This window comes from Hippoglossus stenolepis, chromosome 13 (genome assembly GCF_022539355.2).
Source record: "Hippoglossus stenolepis isolate QCI-W04-F060 chromosome 13, HSTE1.2, whole genome shotgun sequence".
In the NCBI taxonomy this organism is placed as follows: domain Eukaryota; kingdom Metazoa; phylum Chordata; class Actinopteri; order Pleuronectiformes; family Pleuronectidae; genus Hippoglossus; species Hippoglossus stenolepis.
This window is the reverse complement of record NC_061495.1, coordinates 5,140,655-5,161,579: the sequence shown is the minus strand read 5'-3', so window position 1 is coordinate 5,161,579 and position 20,925 is coordinate 5,140,655. Positions and strand designations below refer to the sequence as shown.

The 20,925-nt window shown below is 40.5% G+C and overlaps 1 protein-coding gene across 1 annotated transcript in view; it reads left to right on the top strand.

The window, feature by feature from the left end:
• The first annotated feature begins 39 nt into the window (after positions 1–39).
• The window catches only part of dnah7 (dynein, axonemal, heavy chain 7), a 69,783-nt gene continuing 48,897 nt past the window's right edge, over positions 40–20,925 (top strand). The window contains exons 1-21 of the mRNA XM_047342624.1: positions 40–120; positions 4,948–5,114; positions 5,418–5,490; positions 6,009–6,189; positions 6,299–6,371; positions 6,503–6,628; positions 7,045–7,164; positions 7,695–7,878; positions 8,010–8,189; positions 8,505–8,777; positions 9,144–9,271; positions 10,396–10,474; positions 10,781–11,005; positions 11,227–11,373; positions 11,821–12,000; positions 12,470–12,610; positions 12,723–13,090; positions 13,988–14,174; positions 19,584–19,777; positions 20,084–20,282; positions 20,905–20,925. The exon at positions 20,905–20,925 is cut by the window's right edge and continues 120 nt beyond it. Of these exons, the coding sequence (XP_047198580.1) occupies positions 40–120; positions 4,948–5,114; positions 5,418–5,490; positions 6,009–6,189; positions 6,299–6,371; positions 6,503–6,628; positions 7,045–7,164; positions 7,695–7,878; positions 8,010–8,189; positions 8,505–8,777; positions 9,144–9,271; positions 10,396–10,474; positions 10,781–11,005; positions 11,227–11,373; positions 11,821–12,000; positions 12,470–12,610; positions 12,723–13,090; positions 13,988–14,174; positions 19,584–19,777; positions 20,084–20,282; positions 20,905–20,925 (3,327 nt within the window). The remainder of the gene's footprint in view (positions 121–4,947; positions 5,115–5,417; positions 5,491–6,008; positions 6,190–6,298; positions 6,372–6,502; positions 6,629–7,044; positions 7,165–7,694; positions 7,879–8,009; positions 8,190–8,504; positions 8,778–9,143; positions 9,272–10,395; positions 10,475–10,780; positions 11,006–11,226; positions 11,374–11,820; positions 12,001–12,469; positions 12,611–12,722; positions 13,091–13,987; positions 14,175–19,583; positions 19,778–20,083; positions 20,283–20,904) is intronic.

Below are 20,925 nucleotides of genomic sequence, written 5' to 3'. Positions count from 1 at the left end.
CCCACACAAGAGTTTCCAGGTCGACACTACCACACACACATGCGCCTGCACACTCCCAGCCTGCTGTCGGAGAACTCCATCTCCTGCCGCATGACATCCTTGACGGGGCCAGACCAGAGAGTGAGTCTAGTGTTTACTTACTGCACACTAATGTGACTTTTTCAGATCTATTGACTCTCTTACCTTTTCCAAGGCATTAAATGCATTTAATTATCTATTTTGGAATAGGCACTTAGGAAATATCAGGGTCTATTTGGGGAGATCCACTTAGATCGCGCCATGTCCTCGATAGGAACAAACTCATCATCCTGGTTAATGCTTGCAGGTACACCAGCAAAATCCAGCCAGGGTCACATTTTATAAAGTGACTAATGGTCCATTAGTAATGTAACCCTTCCATCTGCTGCTCTAGGAACTCTTGTTCCCTGCAGTGATAGCGGCATAGACTGATGTCCGCCATTTGGTTCCCCCACTCACAAACCTGGAGATACTGCAGAGGACATATGTCAATGAGGAAGACAGCTTGATCCCATTTTCTCAATGACAAGTAATGACTGTTTCTAGGTCGCCAGCCCCTACGTAGAGATACTGAGCCTCACGTAGGTAGAAGACTGAACCCTGACCTTCTCTCTGCGCAGGTTTGAATTTGACGCACATTTGTACACATGCAAACGCGGAAGTTGGACGGTCAGAAAAACAAAATGTCTCCACACATCAAAGAGGAAAGGACATCGCATGGTTACTGTTGCTTGAGCCATTCCTAATAGGAAGAATTTCATATAGCAAAATGGTATTGTTGTTTGTGTCACTGATGAGACAAATGCACAGCCTCTAAATCTCCATCTTCATTATGTCTCAGTGTTGTCCCTGTTTTAGTGTAATGCCTTAATTGCAGAACCAGTGCCCTGACTCCAATTTCTGCTTATTTCCACAGATATTAATAGATCTTTCCCAAATAGACCTGGTCAAAGGCACCACAGAATGGTAAAGTCCTTGCTTTCATTTGCTACGATTTGGATGAAACAGTGAGCTGCAATATGAACTGTGAGCTTTGTTCTGATGGGACGAATGGACAAAGTTCATGTATAATTGACTGAATTGTATGTACTTCCACCTCCTCCTCCCACAGGCACAGCTGTCTCGCCTGGGCTGAGACTCCAGCCGAAGGTGGAACTACAATAATTTCACAGACCAATCAGAATATTCCTCTGTCTTCCTTGTCACCACTGATCAGATGAAGGTTCTCCAAATGCAGCACCCCCGCCCGTCTCAGATACTGGACATGCTTGGTATTTACATGTCAAAATCTGTATAGTCACAGGCACTTACTGTATATTAGTAATATTCCAAACTTCCAAACCTACTTTTTACTGGGAAATAAATGGTTTTAGTTCTTCTTGTTTCACTTACAGAGATTCCTTTTTAATATACCAAAAATATTCAAAAGTTTTATAACGCTGTCATCTTGGTCTCAGCAATACTTACAGATAAGGCTCTAGACAGGTCCTAGATAATATTAGCACAAGCTTTTGTGTTGATGTATTTTAATTTATTTATTTTGATAAGCAGAAACCAAATAGTTTTCAACAAAAATGCTTTTACCAAAAGAGAAAAAGAAATATAATCTCTTGACAGGAAATAGTAGATAAACACAGGCCTTACCAATGACATTAATAAAAGCTAATGAAGACTCTGTTCTTTTTAGGTACAGAAACGTATTTATTTGAAACACCTGTGGTTACCATAGACTTTATAAAGATGGACGACTTGACAGCTTTCCAAAAGTGAAGCCGTCCTGGTGGTTGGATGCAGGATAGGTCATAAGCCCCGCCTCCTCTATATGAGTGGATGGGACGTGGGCCAAACTGGTGTCAGCACATACATTTGGCAGTAAGTTTGGTTTAATAATACGGAGGAGTTATTTGATGCCATAAAAACAGAAAGCTGAAACGCCAGATGATAATAAACAAGGTGTGATGTCTTTATTTTTTTGAGCTGTTCTGTCCAAGGCCTTTGTTGTCAATTTGTATTTCATGACACTTACGATACCACACTTTATTCGATGTGCGATTTGCTAAAGTATTTGTATGTAAAATGTTTTAACAGAAATGCTGTTAAAAACAATGAGTGTGTTTGTTGAAGCGAGTCAACGAACATTAAGGAAGAGTTACACGCTTTAATACACAGTGACACCAATATTCCCATATTAACCCGATAAAGAAAATAGTCTTAATAAGACACTGCCATGTTAACAGCTTTTTCTGATCACCTCAATCAATAAGGTCATATTTTAAATAAGCAATAATCAAATCAAGACATGCATATACGTCTTAACATTTAATAACGTGTACAGCAATCAATCAATCAAACTATGTATTGACTTGTTAAAATGTAAAAATTAAATGTTCTTTTAGATAGTTATGTCTTATTTAGAGGGGGCTGTTAGTCAGACATGTTAGTGCAATACAACCCTGTGAGACCTGAGATCACAGGGGAGTGGTCTGCCAGTGGTAACCAGGACAAGGTCTAAACATGGAGGAGTCACTGGTCTTAGGATGGTCTCCATCCATTGCAGCTTTTTTATTATTCATAAATGCATTTGACTAAACACTTACAAATGCATATCATTGTATTTTATTTAATTGTATTATTTTACAAATTTCTATGTATTTTATTTGTATTATTTTACTCCAACTTACTCAGATTTTATGCTCTCCCGTTTATTTTACCTCTTCAATGTCTTTACCTTTTTGTTTCCTCCTCTTTTTAATCCCTTGGTAAATGTTTTAAAATGTGATTTCTGATTTTAAACGAGCTTTCTTTTAATTCTATCTCTGTGTCGTTTTCAATGTCCCTGTACAGCCGCCTGTGTGTGAAATATAAATAACGCTGTCTCGCCTTGACACTAATTGATTGCACTTGTTTTTTCAGTTGACAGTTTTTATGGCAAACAAATATATTTAAGCAAATGAACGTTGTCTTTTTCTGTTTGAATGTGAGTGTGTCTTGTTGTCTCGTTGTATAGCATTTCAAAATGTTAACTTGTATGTGAGTCTAGGGAAGCATCTCATAATGGATTATTTCATACATCCAACACTTGTGTAGTCTGAGAAAAGAAAGGGATGCAAATCTCAGCAAATAATCAAATACGCATCTGTCACATAATGCGTTGAAAAAATGTACCTTTATTCCTAGAGATCTATAAACCGAGCTGCTTTTTTCTTAGACACTTGACTCGACCGTATAAATGTCAGGTCAATAATGCTGAAATAGCTGGATATGCATCAATTCAACACTAAATAAGGACACTTAACTCAAAGTGTGGTAGAAAACAGGCTTTATTTATTATTTTTCCACAATTTAAACGCCAACAAACTCAGAAACATCGACTGATTGAGTCTAATAAATCAATGATGACACGAACAACAGGCATCGGATCAATTCTCATTAACAAACACCAACAAACTGAGATGATGCAGTCTTTAAGCAGGTCATTGTTTTAGAGGTGATGACGTCTGGTAGCTGTGCGCGCTTCCCACAGGGCGTACGCCTTCTCGTGGCGGGTCGCCTCTTACAATCACTCTTAGCAACGGCCCGGCGTTTGTTAGGAGACAATGCTATAATGCTAATGCTAATTTCTGCAACTGAGTCAAGTCAACATGAGTTCAATAAGAAGAAGAAGAAGAATGACGCAGAGTCTCCATAGAACCCAGCCTAGGCACGTTTTATAGATACTGAGCAGTGAATGTCATATTGAATAAATGTCGTCCAGCCTTACAACTTTAAATCGCTGACTGTTCTGTTGAAAACCTAAACTTTAACTCCCCCCATAGTTCCCAAGTATTTGGTCATACTTAAGGAACTATGGGGCTACTCATATGAATGCAGGCACAATAATAATGAATCAATCAAATTTAATATTCTAGTTTTATAACAATTTAGGTGCACATTTTATGTCCAAAAGGAGTCGGAATGAAGTGTGAACTGATCAAGTCCTAACCCTTCTTAATATGTTTTCTTCAAAATGTATTTTAAATATACTCCTGCAAGCTTTCCACTCTGGCTAACGTACACTACTCAAGACAAGTCAGTCAACTCAAGCTTAAGTAACAAATAAAACATTTGGAGCAAAAAGAAAAACCAAGTAAACATGAAAGTCAAAAGAAATTCTTCAGCTAAAGGACAACCCACACACCCTGTTCCATTGTATATCCATTCAGGATGTTATATCTTAAACATTCCTGTAAATTTATTCAATGTCAAACATGTTTTCAGTTCCTTTTTACAATTATTCCACAAATGAATACAACTTAATACTAATACAAACGGGCAGTTTTGCATGTATCTTAAGCCCTTTGCTGCGCACATCCATGATCAGATCAGATAAGATAAGATCAGATAAGATAAGATCAGATAAGATAAGATAAGATAATCCTTTATTAGTCCCGCAACAGGGAGATTCGCTGAATTACAGGAGCAAAGAGGAAACTCAAAAATCAAATAGACATCAGTAAAAGTAATAAAATGTAAAAATACAATATAAACGCAAGGAAACAGATAATATATGGAAGGAATAGAAATAATATTTACAGTGTAAACAGAATATATATATATATACCATGTGAGCCTAATATATACAGTCAAACAGATTGCACACGAGCCACTGAAGTGAATAAGTCCCTTTTCCAGGTCGGCAGAAAGGAGCCGTGGATGGAAAACAAACCCTCATTTACATTGTTTCCCCGACTGGCGCCGAAACCTCAAGGAAGTGAAGAAGCTGTGAAAAGTGAGTCACATTTTGAGTTGGTACCATTTCTTATAAAACACTTCTTATAAAACACTTAACTTAAACTTCAGAAATGATGATTATTTATTCCATGACACTGCTGCTTGTGAGTATTATGGAAGTTGTGTTTAATTTGTTATATCTGTGTCGTAGATGTGCAGAGTGAAGTGACAGACATCGGGCCGGTTAAAAGTTATGGCAGAGGCCAGAACCTGCTCCTGAACAAAAAGCCAGTGCATCCTGCCGCCTCCAAACGCCGCCTCAGCAGCAGCACAAAACTCAGCGAGAAGCACAAGAACCTTCGCAGATTTGTGGTTAATTTCGTTTGGTGAGTCGCATAATCTTTTGTTTCCTTTTCATCTCCCTCTGATGACATTTCCATTGATGTGTTCATCCATATTTGCATCACTGTTTCCTCTATGTGGTCTGGCAGTACAGGAAGGACATGACACGTGTCTAATTAAGTGTCAACTGTCACACACTCTATAAATATCAGTTCCAGTTGTTATAGAAGTATTTTATTCTGCAAATCATAGCCAACACCAAACATTTACTTTTTAGAATAGGAAATTCTGTAATTCAGTAACGAAAATGTATGAAGACCCCTGCTTTACCATCGTTCTCTTCCCAGTCAGCAGCAGGAGGAGGTGGAGGATGGTGACGCTCCAACATGTGGCTCTCCCAAACCCAAACAAAATGACATGGTGAAATGTGGCACACACTTCATGAAATATCTGTATAAGATCACATGTCCTCTTCATTCTTTGTGTGTATGTTTCTCTTCAAGACACTTGATATGGTTTTCTGTTTTGTTTTGTTGGTCTCAGTAGTTCCAGTTGCTCTGCTTAATACAGTGTGTTTCTTTGTTCTTCACTTAAAAAGGAATTGAATATAAATAAGGACTAAACACATTGTTTTCTTTTGAGCGTATTCATTTGCACTGGGTACAGCTGGCACATAAATCAGGGAGGGAACACTCAGGTACACAGAATGGACAATTACGATTGCATTGGCCAATGCAACATGGGCACTATGATTATTAAGATTATTATACACTTTTAATCATATCCATCACAGGAGTAAACTCAATGAAGTCGAGGTTATAGATATCTTTTCATCAGCAAGTAATCAGCACTGTCACCGGGAAAAAAACAAATCTTGTAAGACAGTGTTTCAGTCAGCACTGTTGCTGAAAATGGATTTCAATATTTCTTCCTGTCAGAAATATGATTACTACATTCAGCATGGGATAGACCTGAAGCACGTGTCTCCTCTGGACGACTCTTGGCTGGAGAACATTCTGGAGAAGATCCCCTGTCACCTGAGGAGCCAGAGCCCATCCCAGAAAGAGCTGGTGAAGGAGATCAAGGAGGACTACTTATTCAATGTCAAGAAAGCAATAGGTATCTACTCAACTCACGCCAAAATCGTTGGTGCCTGGATCATTTGCAATTCATAAGAATGCTGCAAGATATCAATGGTTGAAATATATTTTTCTTTTTGTGATTGCAGTGAATTATACATTCAGAGATACGAGAGAAAGTTGCGAGGACAAAGTAAAAGATCTGCCCCCTCAAAGACCTGAGTGAGTACAGGCACCCCTTGTTGTCCTTAAACCCTAGAATTGATAAGTAGTGAGTGGAAGCCTGCAGAATGAATTTTACTGAAGTAAAAAAAAAAAGCCTTGTTCTAATGTCCCAATGTTATCTTCAACAGATTGGAGGTGTTTCCAAAACCATGGAACAAAGCTTTTGTCGATGCACGAAAGAAGATGAGAGATCAGCTGCACACTATCAACCCCCTCATGCTGCAAGTGCAGGACCTTTGGCATACGTCTTACAAGTAAGTAACTCTGATACATACACTGCTAGAAATGCAGTGTATTAATATAGAGGAAAAGCAATTTAAAGTGTTTATTTTCCAAGCAAAACTATGTAACTTGTACTGAGCAACAGCGCCCTCTGCAGCTTCAGGTGGGGATTAACTGCGTAGTCCCACTGAACTGAAACAAAACTGAATAGTGGATGTTAAGCGCTCAAGCAGTATTTGCAAATAAATGCTGTATGTTTTAATGGCATGGGACATTTACAGATCAACATGTTAATTGAGAGAAAATAGTGTTAAGTTCACCATTCACATTTCAAGTTTGTGATACTGCAGTATCATTGTGGGACTTTAGATAACATAGTAGCCTGGAATGACTGAAGCACTGCCATCATCTTAAAGTCATCTTGCCCTCTTGGATGAACTACTTGCAGAAATGTCCGTCTGATAGACGTGGAGGAGTTCCACAGGAGAGACGAGTCCATGGAGCTGTCTGCGTTCCACCAAATCGTCACCAGACAGGTTGATAATGTCAGAGGAATCCTCCTCAGAAAGTGAGTCCACATTCTCATTTAACACAGAGATATCCATTCCCAGTCCAAACAATTAGAATAAAAATTGCTTGTCTTTAGAAAATTGATGTAGAAATATAATTAAAGTTCTGTGACCAGAGCACAGGAGAAGTTTTTCAATGCAAAGAAACAATTTCATCTATTAGAGCAAACGCAATTTAAAAAACATGATGTTTCTGTTACTGTTATAATGTATTGTGAGCAAAGACATCTTTAAGTTGCCATCAGTAAATTATAGATATTTAGTATTAACACCACTGGCAGCCATGGTAAACTCACATCATGCTCTCTTCCACAGCCCCCAGATGTTATTTTTGTAAATCCTATAATTGAGTGCTTATCAGTTCCCTGCTTATCAGTGCACCAGAAAGTGAGACCTGAGGTTGTTATATCCCAGCAGCGTTAAGAAGGTTTTTTCAACTTTGTTTTGAGTGTATCATATGACTGGGTAGTGAGTACTAACTCATTGCTTTAATATAATAAAAGTGACTTTTTAATGTTTTCTATACAAGGTGGATTCCTGAGGTGCAAAACATTTACCAGCAGGGCTCCAGACTCAAGCTGGTGCCCCCCTCGAACAAAAGGGCCAAGCTGTTGTCTTTCTTTAACTGTGCAGCCACGCTGATGACCTCCCAGCTGCAGAGCCTTGCATTAGACTCAATGAGGAGTTATACAAACCTGATTTCCCCAGACCAGGTAGGAGAAAGCATAAAAATGTCAGGCTGGGATATTCTAGATTTTGACTTCGATGAATATTTGGACACTTTTTGAAGTTGATTTCTTTCCTTTTCCCTGTTCTGTGTTTTGTTCTCTCTCCTCCATCGCAGCTGTCTGAGCGCGCCCATGAACACCCGGGCTTCGTGCTGCATCTGATCCTGGAGGACGGGAAGATCAAGTTTGAGCCTGACTTCAAACAGTTTGAGGAGGCTCTCATCAACCCGTATGAGTACATGCTCAGGTCTATCAGCATAGTGCCTCGTGTGGAAACCAAACTGTTCCCTGAGTGGGTGAGAAGATATATCTCTTCTGTGTGGCATCTGTGAAAAAGTCTCATCGAGTCGTGTCACGTCGTTCACTGTTTACATTTCGACTTGTTTCTTTTATCACACGAGTCAAACGATTTCTCCACTCAAAACACAAACAGCAATACTTTTTGTAGGTGTCTTATACATTCTGCATGTTCACATACATAATCTGTTTTGTAGAGATTATATATGCTCTAAATTTTAAAACCATAATAGCTAATCATATCATTGCATCAATTTCTACTTTTGCCACTAAACACTGCCTGGATGTTAACCCTGCTTTCATGTCCTTCCCAGCCAGTCTCCCAGTTTGGCAGCGTCCTGAAGCCCATCATCCTGCCAGAGATCCTGGAGGCCCAGCAGGAGGAGGTGCGCCGGGTGTTCTGGGCCGAGTGTGTCGGGCCCGAGGACTATGTCCACGAGTATGATAAATATGCCACACTGGTGTCCAAGCAGGCAGACGAGGACGTGGAGCACTTCCTTCGTGAGCCGCACTCCTTCCAGGAAATCATGACGGAGGTGCTACGCTACCAGCAGCTGGCTGAGCAGATCCAGTTCACGTTTTGCAAGGTACTTGATCAGCACGGCGGGAACTTGTGACAGTGAAAATTCCAAAAAGTTATTAGTCATATTTAACACCATTAGCTGAAGTTAACTTATTGAAATTTTGACGGAACAAATGTGTTAACCCATGAAGAAAGGATACTGGAAACGGAAGATAAAACAATCGTGTAACTCAGAGTTGATAATGTTTCATCACACTCCAAGTCCAGTCATAAGTATTCTTCCCTTGAAAAGAGAAACAATTTTAAAATAATTAATTAAATCTTGATGATAACCCTGAACTTGTTTCAGATTTTGATGTATTATAATCGCAATATGTCACTGGACATTTTTCAAAACAATGTTAACTGTGTCTCTGACTTTGGGGTTTAGGTGGCACGTCTCGGCATGTTCGAGGTCCAGTCCCATAAGCTCATCCACTCTCTTGTCAAGCTTGCTCAGGAGCTACAGCAGAAGCTTATTACCCGCATGCTCCAGGATCACCAGGAAATCAACAACAGGTCAGTCGGTTCTTTGTTTTCACGTCTTAATTCAGCTCAGCAGGAGATTTCTTTCTCCACAACCATGGATACATTTCTAAAGGCGGCTGAACTTTCTCATTTTACTTTTGACTAACCTGGATGAATTTAGAGTTTAAAAGTAAAAGGTAATATATTGTTCATCATATCTTTAACAAGCCACACAGTGGTGCGGTGGTTAGCACTGTCGCTAAGGGCTCTTTCTGTGTGTGCAGTTTGCCTGTTTATTAGAGACTCTAAATTGACTGTAGGTCTGGATGTGAGTGTGAATGGTTGTTTGTCTCTGTATTATGGGATATGCTGAGCTGTCCAGAGTGTAGCCTGTCTCTCGCCTATTGTCAGCTGGGTTTGGCTCCGGCTGCTTCTGCAACTCTTATACATAAGCACTATAGATGATGGATGAATGAATATCTTCAACATCATGGCTTACCATTTTACCTAAGTATTTTTTAAGCTTTAAATGTGTTAGTTCGCATATTTTTCAGCAGCATTGTATATTATTTCAGTACTTGGAAATTCTCACACTCTATAAGCCATAATCCCCTGTTGCACTTAAAATTGTAATATCACCGACTGTAGGTTGTCCACTTCATGTAGCTTAATGCCGAGATCACACTACATGATTTTAGCCAGATTTTCCAGTTGCCTTCAAATTTTGGAACTTGCTGACACAAGCCCCAGATCCATCTGCATTTGCCAATTGCTGTGTGTGAACTAAAAATACGCAATTTGAGAGGATCGCGTCACGTCGCCTCCACTGAAAATATATTTCTCGCTCACTAGTTGTGTAGTGTGAACTTGGCTTAAACCATCAACTCTTTGTTTCTGTCCCAGTACAGTGTGCTGCTCCAGTGACACGTCTTTAACAGATAATATTTAGAGAATTTTAGAATAAGAATATGAAAATGCTCTTGCATGAGGACATATGTGCCACAGGGAACATTCAGTAGGACGGCGTGTCAGGCGCTGTCAGTCAGCTGTTAGCTGAGTTAGCTGCTCTATCCAATCGGTGCTTCATAGTTCCAAACTGTGCCATAATAAGATTTTAAGTCTTTGAAAGCCTTCGTATATGTCACTGAATTAATGCTTCTCTCTCTCTCTCTCAGGCTTTGTCTTGACTTTGAGAAGATTGCAGAGAAGGCGCTGAGCACCCCCTCTGACACACAGAAACTGATGGAGCTTAAGGTAACTACCCCAAATTCTTGTCACACACCACCTACATGAACTGTACTATCTCACAAGTGTCTTTCACACAACCAGAGCCGTTAGGAATGGTATCACACATTAAACTGAGCCAGCAATTATAGATAGCATTTTTTTTTTTTTTTTGTCTTTTCCTCTGTTGCAGGGTGCTTTTTTGTTAAACACTGCTGAGTTGACATAAATCCTATTCTACAGAAATTTAACTTCACACTTCCTTGTAAATCGTTTTTTTGCCGCATGAATGAAATACTACTCCAGTCTGCGTTGGTTCCCTTTGCTCCCATCCAGGCCTACGTGGATAAGGTGCAGACCACGGAGATACCCTTGTTGGAACAAAGATTGGCAGACTCCACCACGCAGTTTTGTTTCCTGGTGGACTTTGTCACATTCTCTCCACCGCACATGAAGCGCAACACACAGACCATCCAGTGGCTGAAGCGCATGCCATCTATCTTTAAAGAGCACCAAAAGATCATTACTGAGAAGACAGAGCAATTCCAGAGTGGCCTCAAGGTAAGTGTTTCTACTTTCTACTGTATCTATCAATCTATCATGGTTTACCCAGTTACTGAGGATTGTTGTACAGGATCTGGGGCATTTTTGCATCCAAACTGTAGATGTATGCAATTAAAAAGTGAATATCTTAAAGTGAAAAAAGTGTATTTCTAGAAAACAGGTTTGTGTGTGTCTGTGTGTGTGTGTGTGTGTTGTGTCTGTATGTGCACTCATTCCAGTTATGCCTTGAGCACTTTATGGAAGAACTGGAGAGCTATAGCGTGCAGGCGGAGGAGTTCGCCAACTTCGGTGAGCTGACGGATCTCAGCAAGTACTTGAAGAAAGCCCAGGACCTTGATGCTAAACTGGAGTCAGCCACAAAAAAGGTACATCAGAAGTTTTCAAAATCATATGACTAGATAGAAATTAGTCCTAATTAATGATTAGCAATGACTTAGAGTGACCATAGTCCAATTAATGAAGTTCACTCGTGCAAAAGTATAGTTATAGTGACGCCCACAACATGACTTACAACATATCATTGCATAAAGTGTAAGATCCTATGTATAGTGTGTTTTTAAGATGAGAATAATTAACATTATTCTGCATTCACTATACAGTGTATTATTGCATTAAATTACAGTATGTGCTATCAAATAGTTAACCTCTAGAGGGCAGCATCGGCTACAATAACAATTCAGTCACAGGTGCTTTTCAGGTTTCATTTATGTATCCAGACATCATATCATAACTTTTCTGTCTGTCTGTCTTGTTTCTTTCTTTCTTCCCTCCATCCTCACTCCATCTTGCATCACTTCTTCCTCCGTGCAAAGATAAACGATTTCAATGCAGAGGAGGAGGCCTATTGCTGGTCTGTTTCCCAGTGCCCACAGCGGAAGAACATCCAGGACAAGCTCACACCTTTCCTGCGCCTCTATGAGACAGCCACTGATTTCCTCCAGCAGCACGAGCAGTGGCTCCATGGGCCGCTCTCTGGTGTGAACCCAGACAAGGTACGAGCAGTGGCCTTTACATCGAGTCAGAAACAAACTGGGTAGTTTAGGTGACATGGAATCAAGGTTAGCAGCATTCAGCTCTGTGAATATGAAGCTACATGACCACAATGATCATTCTTTATCATTGCTGCTTAGAATATCTTCCGCAAAACCCCGTAGCAACCAATGGTACAATCGCAAAAACTTAGCAACCACCTGGTACCTCCTCACAACAAATATGCCATAGCAACCACCTGGCGCTGCCCACTGGAACACCATAGTAACCACTTAGCAACAACCTTATGCATCCCAGCAGAGGATGTGCAGACTCTGGTTTTACTTTGTTGTGTTTACAATTCTGTTGCTGTTTCATCTGTATGATTGACTTCTGTCCATTACTCTGTGTGACATTTTGTGCAAAAAATATATTCATCGCCATTCTGTCGCTCTAATTATTAACGATGACTGAAAATCCCCACCCATGTAGGTAGAAGAGGATGTTAGCAACTACTGGCGCACTCTATACAAGCTGGAGAAAGGCTTCTCCGAATTTCCCAAAGCCTTGAACATAGCCACCAGTATGAGAGCAAAGATAGAGGAGTTCAAGGAGCACATTCCTATGGTGCAGGTAAGACCCCAACAGAAAGGTTGTTTTATGTATAGAGGTCAAAATTACTTTTATTTGAATACATCATAGTTCATACTGAAATATCTGTCTCCGTTATTTGTTTTATAACTAGGTATTGTGTAACCCTGGCCTGAGAGGCCGCCACTGGGATGCCATGTCCGAGCAAGCTGGTGTCTCCCTGCAGCCAGCTAGTGACGAGGCCTGTATGGCTCACTTCCTATCCATGAATCTGGAACAGCACGTGAGGAGCTTTGAAGGCATCAGCGAGGCGGCGGGCAAGGAGCACTCCCTGGAGAAGGCCATGGAGAAGATGGCCATGGAGTGGGATGACATGGAGTTCAGCCTCCTGGCCTACAGAGAGACGGGCACCTCCATCCTGTCGTCTGTGGATGAAGTCCAGATGCTTTTGGACGATCACATAGTAAAGACGCAGACTATGAAGGGCTCACCCTTCATCAAGCCTTTCGAGGTGGAGATACGGTAAGAGACAAGGAGATGTGCTTGAAAATCAATTTGCTTAGAGTTTTTGCAAAAGCAATAAGACGAAACTGGTCTATGTTGCTTGGTACTGGGCTGTATAGAGATTACACAGCCCTACCACCATAGTCTATCTTTATATGTTAACTTGTTCCTTCATTAGGAAGCCAAAATACTTTTTTTTACAATAAGAGGCAAACTGTGGCAAATATTTATATTCATAGATGCTATTATTGAGTTACTCATTCCTGTTAGTAAGGGTTTGAAATTGTCTGCTGCCACAAATGAATTTCTTTCAGGTCTGGAGGGAGTAATAAAAGGTCTGTTTAGGTTTAAATTGGATACACATGAATCTCATTGATTCGGAAATTGCTAAAGAGTCCCACTCCCAGCCCATCTTGTCCCACTCTGCAGTGGAGGTGAGTGACAGTCTTTCTCCCATCGTGGCTGAGCTGCAGCCTTTAAAATCATAGAACAGTGAATCAACAATAGCTCTGGAATTCCTGAATTGTTTGTCCGTCAGAATTCCAGGTAAAATATTCTATGTGAAACAGAGAAATCTGTAATATAATGCATTCTTTACTTTTCACTTGTTATCTCATTCTGACTTCAGCAAATATTAATACAAATATCTTCGATATATAGATACAGATATGCATCTAAATGAAAACTATTATTTTACAGAATAATACGTGTCTATTAGGCTCTAATCTCTATTACTCGGTTCTTTTTCTTCCACAAAAAGGAGAGAACGATTTTGTTGAGTTGAAAGATTCCTAAGCCTAATTATTTTCGGTAGCCCTTTTTGATATGATGAAAATAGCAGATATATATATTTCAAGTAATATGAATCATGAGTTGTGTTTCTACCTACACGGTGTCTCTCTTCGTCTTTCTTAGGGAATGGGAGGACAAGTTGCTGCTGCTCCAAGAGATCCTGGATGAGTGGTTGAAGGTGCAGTCCACTTGGCTTTACCTTGAGCCCATCTTCAGCTCCCCAGACATCATGACTCAGATGCCCGAAGAGGGACGCCGTTTCACAACTGTTGACCAAACCTGGAGGGACACCACGAAACAGGTCTCCCTGGTAGGTTGATCGATTTCATTTTGTTTTTGTCGCTGTGGAGGGGTACAAGGAAAAAGATGAGTTTGTTCTTCGGTGGATGAGTTGACTATTGGATAGAGGAATCAGGACAAGGATCTATTTTCTGGGACATAACTTTCCAAGATAAGTGGACTGTATTTCATTATTGACAAGACGACGATCATAACTGTAAAGGGGACCTATACACTGTAAAGACACGTTCAGATAGTTACTGTAGAAAGTAGAAAAATAACCTCTGCGAATAAACACAAATAACTAAATCTAAATATAACTATACTATATTATGACATACATGATCTTTTTCATATTTGTTTAACCATCAACTCAGAGTAAATTGTTTCCACGGTAACAGAATGGATGGTTAGAGTAGCGCACAGTGAATTACTTCCCAAGATAAAGAAAAGCAAACCTTCATCCAATTAAGTCTTGGTTGAACAAGAGCCTGTACAACTATCTCATCGATTTATTGACAATACAGAGCAATTTCTCTACACATTTGTTGTTGCATTTGATCATTTCTATTTAATTGGAGTGATGATGATGCTGCGTAAAAGAACCAGTCCTCGGAAATAAGTAAATCTGCGGATCGTGTAAGCTAAAAGCTGGTTCGAATGTTCAGGGGCAGCGAATCTGGTAAAACTGAAAAATAAATCTCTTCTTCTCTCTGTCAGAAGTGCTGAGGCTTGAACTGCAAACACAGATCTAAATTCAAGTACGACACACAGAGCTCGGGACTTCTCTATTACTAAGCGAGGCAGTGTACTCATAAAAATATGTGGTTGTCTCCTATAATCAGACCAGCATGACAGCATGAACCCGACAAGGTGGAGCAAAACAAGCGAACTCACACACTCACAACAGTGAGAGTGACAGCAACGGGTGAGAGCGACTACAGATTAAGAGGATTTAGACGGAGGTAGCTACAGAGAGGAGGGAAGAGGATAGAGAGCGAGGCAAAAAAAAACCCACAGAAGGAGGACAGGAAGTGAGAGTTGCATCAGCCTCCTCAAAGGAGTTTCCAAAGGGTAATTGGCGTCCTCAGTAGACCTGAAATGAGACACATCAATTTCAGGCAGTGTCCTCCAGAAAACCCAGGCTGACTGCACCATCAAATAGAAATTATGGATTTTGTCTGGAAGGGGCAGGGCCATACTGAGGCACAGAGAAAATGAGGTCACCATGGGACAGGGTGCCTACACAAAGAAATGTGCTCGAGTACATTCCGGTCTTATGTGACTTGTGTGCACATTCACACACGAGGTTTATAAAAAAGCGCGGGTGGCACACGCATCATCTGTTGCTGCCTTCGCACAATTAGGGGATTAGCTTGTCCACCTGCCTTTTATGTGATACCGGCCAATCAACACTCAGGATTTCTCCAAGGACGTACCCATCACCTTGGAAACTCTTTTCTCTGGGGAGACCTCAGACAAAAGTTGAGAAACAGCAAAGTTTACAGCTGCCAAAGTCGCTGTAGCCGTTATGGAAAGAACCGACACGAACAGAATGTTTTTATACGGAAGGTTTCATTTTTGTTAGTTATTCTTCATTTATTTCATACACGTATTTCCCTGATTTTGTGAACGTAGGACTTGTGAATCCACTTCAAGCATCAAAACACAAGAGATTTGAAGAATTTGTAAAAAGGCATTTACATTTTTAGCCATATTATCTCTTTGCACAATGTCATAGGTCAAATTTGAGCCCCAAATGCCAATGAATAGACCGATGTGCATCTATAGTTAAGTATATAAGAGGTCAGCCTCCACTCTGCTGCTTAGATGCCTTGTTGGGTTTGAACTGTCATTAAGGATTTTTCATTATAACCCACTGTTCGAATTTAATCGGAAAGTAAATAAGCTATTTGATGTTTGGTGTATTCATCCTTTGTGAGGTAATTATGTAGTTTCACGGCTCCGAAGACAATTATTTATTTTTTTGTACAAATTAATAAGCACTGCCCTGTTATACTTCCAGCTACTGTTAACTGTTTCAAAACACTGATCAGTATCCAGATAATGTCAGTGCACAGGGGTTTTTAATCCTTAATAGTCTCCAACCATAACCCAACAATAATTCTTTTGTGCCCTTATTTACCAAACCATGGAAAGCCATTAAGAGGATCCTGAACTCAATGGTGAGTGCCTACTCTAGTAGAAAGACTCCACATGTATACTTTAGCACAATTAGCTGCACAGCAAGTTAACGTGAATAGATTTGAGAGCAGAGCAGAAATAACCCACCATCCTGAGAATGTCCCAAAACTACATGGCACTATTTGTCTAGCTAAAGTCTGAATGTCACACAATTGGGTCATTCTCCAGTCATTTATCACTGACCTTTGCATTCTCACATACAGCCCCTCCAGATAATTTCAGGAGATTATCCGCGCAGGTCTAAAAAAATGACCTGATTTAAGATACAAAATTGATAATAATTTTTAAAACTTTCATTCACCCCTTTAATACTAATAATGGGAAATCCTGCACACACCAGTGGTTGGAGAGGAATAACTGGAAAGAATCCTTTTGATTCCTCCGAAGCCAATTTCTTGCAGCTTCCAAAGCTAATCATTCTAATTCACCACACCATGTAGGCCAGTAATAGGAAAAAACACACCGCTGCGTAGGTGTATACTGCATCAAAATCGGACAAATAATACTTTCCCTCACCTCGTCCGTAGCATTGGTCAGCAGTGCATGAAATTGGAATCATCTCAAACTCCATAACACCAGGCAGGCTACAGGGTCTCCTTCCCCAAAAATCACCAGAGTGCAATGTCTTTGCCCGAGCTGTTGTTGCCAGCTCCACCACTGGGAGCTGCTCAAGATCCACTGATCTTCCCCCGCGTATCACAGCTCATCTTCATTTCATTCGCTGTCGGCTTTAATGTGTCATTTATTTACTGTTGCACACGTGTTTGCAGATAAAACCCGGGCCAAATCAATTCAAAAGAGGTATTTTAATGAACCTGCTTCCTTTTAACAATGCGGCGCACTGCACCTCTGCCCCCTCTAATGAGCTTAGGAGGGAAGAAACAATTGACCCTGTAGATCTCATGGAGAAGATGACTGACACATTGTTTACTAAAAGACTCCCGGTTTAAGGCAGCAGCAACACAATAATAGTCAGTGAAAGAATTGTGAGGATACACTACTCTGCAGCGGCCGGAACACACAAGACATTGCATGCTGTAGGTGTGTGGTGTGGGTCAGTTGAGAACAAAGAAAATATTTTCTTTAGGTAATATCCCCCCCCCCCCACCACGCAGGTTTCAGTCCTTCTGTATCAGCAGAACAGTTTGTGTGCCTCGCCGAAGCCATTTGCGTCTGCACACAAAACACACGTTATCACACACAATGCATGCATTAGAACATTGTTATCCCTTCAGTGTGCTCATGAATAGCTCCCCACTGGCAGAAAATAACCTCCCTATTACAATGTCCTCTCAGCGAATGTGCAAAAATCACCACATCTGATAGAAATCCATGAAAGGAGAGACTCACAGTTCATCAGCGAGACACAGCCTCATCCAGTGTAATTGCACAGCCCATTGAAAGACAATCAAATCAGGGCTGTGCCGCTAATCCTTTAGCTCGGCTAATGGCCGTGTTCATTTTCATTTTAGTTACTGTCTGAACTGATCTTAATTCTCTTTTACCGACTACCACCTCACGAAAAACCATCTCCCATGGCTTTAATTCTTGCTATTTGTTTATTACTTATATAATGTGGTGAAACCAGAGGAGGAGAAGAAAGTTACTTTTCGGGGAAACGAGGCAAGAGCCACTGTCTCCACTGCAAGGAATCAATAGTAATCACGAGAGATCAAAACATAATTATTATCTCATTTCAGATGGCCTTTGCAATTTCACAACATTTTTTTGGGAACAGAACTTGAGGAGATTAAGCGTCTTTCAGCAGTTACGCCTCATTTTAATGGACGGACACCTTTACAAAGCAAAAGCCGTACGAAGGCAAAGCAATGCAATACTGTTAAGCCTCTACTTCTGTAGCTTATTATATAACGTTAATTGGTTTTTTTCTTCAATATTTTCATTCACAGCCATAGATATGTGTATTGATATGCAGATGGTTTTGACTGAATGTTGCTAGGAGATGTGAAAACTCACCAGACGTCCAGTTTTTGAGGGACATTAAAGATCATATATGTGCATCATGAGAGTAGATCAGTCTTTTTCTCAGTGACCTACTTAAATGAATCAGCTGTTTCCCCTTTATTGAGAAAATGGTTGTTGTTTCTTGCAGTGTTGCTAAATTGTCTATATTGTAACTTCCAAGTTTATTAGTATGGTGAGTTAATGGTGATTAAAAAAACTGCAGAGCAACAGAACGAAGATAGTTTTCCTCCGTGGACACTTCGGCCTTTTATTCCTATTAGGAGTTGTCGGCAATAAAATAGAGAAATGAAAAAAAGCAATGTTGTTATGTTGCTGCACTGTAGCTTCGGAGGCTGATATCAGGCTGTGTGCTACGTCTCGGAATCGCCGGCGTTTTCATATGAGCAGGCTCAGGCGCTCGCTGTCAAACCTCTAAGATTAGATAGAATTTTTATTTAGGTACTTCCTGGGGCAGAGGATATTGAATTAGTGTACAGATGAGATGATATCGGAGCTGAAATATTTCATAGTTGCGAGACAGGCCTCAGGTGAAATCTCTATTACTGTCCCATCACACATTTTTTTCCCGGGTGACAAGTTGGCCTCACTGGGGAACACGGGGGGGGGGGATGTTGCTAAAGGAAGATATTTCAGTGTTTTAAGGCAACCTTCAAAGCAGCAGTGACACTTTACGGCCGGAAAAAATATGAGCACAACAAATGAATATACAATATATCTTAACTTTCGTTCATTTTTGTGGAATAACATTTTGTATTTAATGGAACCAGACACCTCAGTTAGAAACCGCAAAGCAACGCATTGTGTCATTTCACATACAGTTGTTCTAAGAGTCACTGCACATAAATAATGAGGATAATGCTTTTATGTCGAGATAGTGAACTATGGTGCTTTACAGTCTAATCATTGACAGTCCGAAGAGACCAAGGAAATACATGTTTCATTAGCAGTTGTTAGAAAACTCGCACAGTGGGTAGTTATCAGCTGCTAGAGCCAATTTACCAGCTTAGAGACCGGAAACCAGGGACATGAAATGAGTCTGCATGGACATGATATTGACAAAAGGGGTCCAACAAATCAATTAGCATGTTTTAAATATATGTGCATCCTAACTATGTGTCACTAAGAGTTGGCAATGAAAACAAAAGGACCGATGTTTGATTGTGATCCCAGGAACTATTGTTGAAGTAATGTACACAACTATAAGAAAAGGATTTTGACCAAGGGGACATTTCTCTCCCGTCTGTGATAGGACAAGCATGTGTTGGTGGTGACAGCCATCGACAAGATGCTGGAGAAGCTAAAAGCGTCCAACGAGCTTCTGGAGATGATCCTCAAAGGTCTCAACTCCTATCTGGAGAAGAAGCGGCTCTATTTTCCACGGTTCTTCTTCCTGTCAAACGACGAGCTGCTGGAAATTCTCTCTGAGACTAAAGATCCCACGAGGTAAACAGGCATAACTTTGTCATAATGATATTTCTATCATATGAATCATTGTCTTTGACTAGATTGCAACAGTGAGGTTGCGTTGCTTTAAAAGGTTGCTACGGCAAAGTGGGACAGCATTTCCTCCTTTCAGGTGTTTCCAATATGCTTGGAAGCATTGAAGCTCCTTTCCTTATTATTTAGAGAAGTTGAACGGCTCTTCTCTCTCTTATGTCTCTTACCACTTTTAATATAAGCTCATACTTACTATAGACGTTAGACAGCAACACAGTGATTCCCTTCTTCTTCCCTCTCTATCTCCTCCAGCGTGCAGCCCCATCTGAAGAAGTGCTTTGAAGGCATCGCCAGTGTGGTGTTCACTGACGGGCTGGACATCACTCACATGAAGAGCAGCGAGGGGGAGGTGGTGCAGCTGCTGGACATCATCTCGACCTCCAGAGCCAGGGGCCAGGTGGAGAAGTGGCTTCTGGAGCTAGAGAACGGCATGACTGCCTCACTGCACAAGGTGCTTTATCACCCCTGCCCATACGTTTTCTTTGTCGTTCGTCTGACTTTGTGCAGGATTGTCCGAAAAACTACTTTTACCAATTTTATTAAAACATGGTAGAAGGACGGGGTATGGGCCAAAGAAGAGCCTTTTAACTTTTGGAGTGGATTCAATAAAGTCATTTCACATTTTTGTGAATTTCTCAATTACAAATGCAGAGATCTTTATGAAACAAATCTGACTTGTGTAGAGTGCTAATATATCTATGAACCATTAGCATTAGCGAAAACCAAAATTGAGGGACAGGAAACAATTAAACGCAATTTGAAGATCACACAGTTTAGAGCACAAATACAAAAATAAAGGAGGAGAGAGGAAAATCTGATCAAATGCACCATTATAGATTGATTAAAATAGCCAATCAGATCAGAATATATATGTAATAAGAAAATAAAGTGGCCAATCAGCCGCTCTCTGGGTGTCCTTCTAGTTGTTATTTTCTTTTCACTCATACGTGCAACCAAACAAATCCATGCCAACAAAACGGGACATGCACATTCAAGGCGTCCCCCTGTATCCTTCATATCGTCCCTCATGATACAGAAACCTATAGGATGTAAGCCTCTGTCTGTCATTGCAGGTGATTGGCGAGGCAATCCAG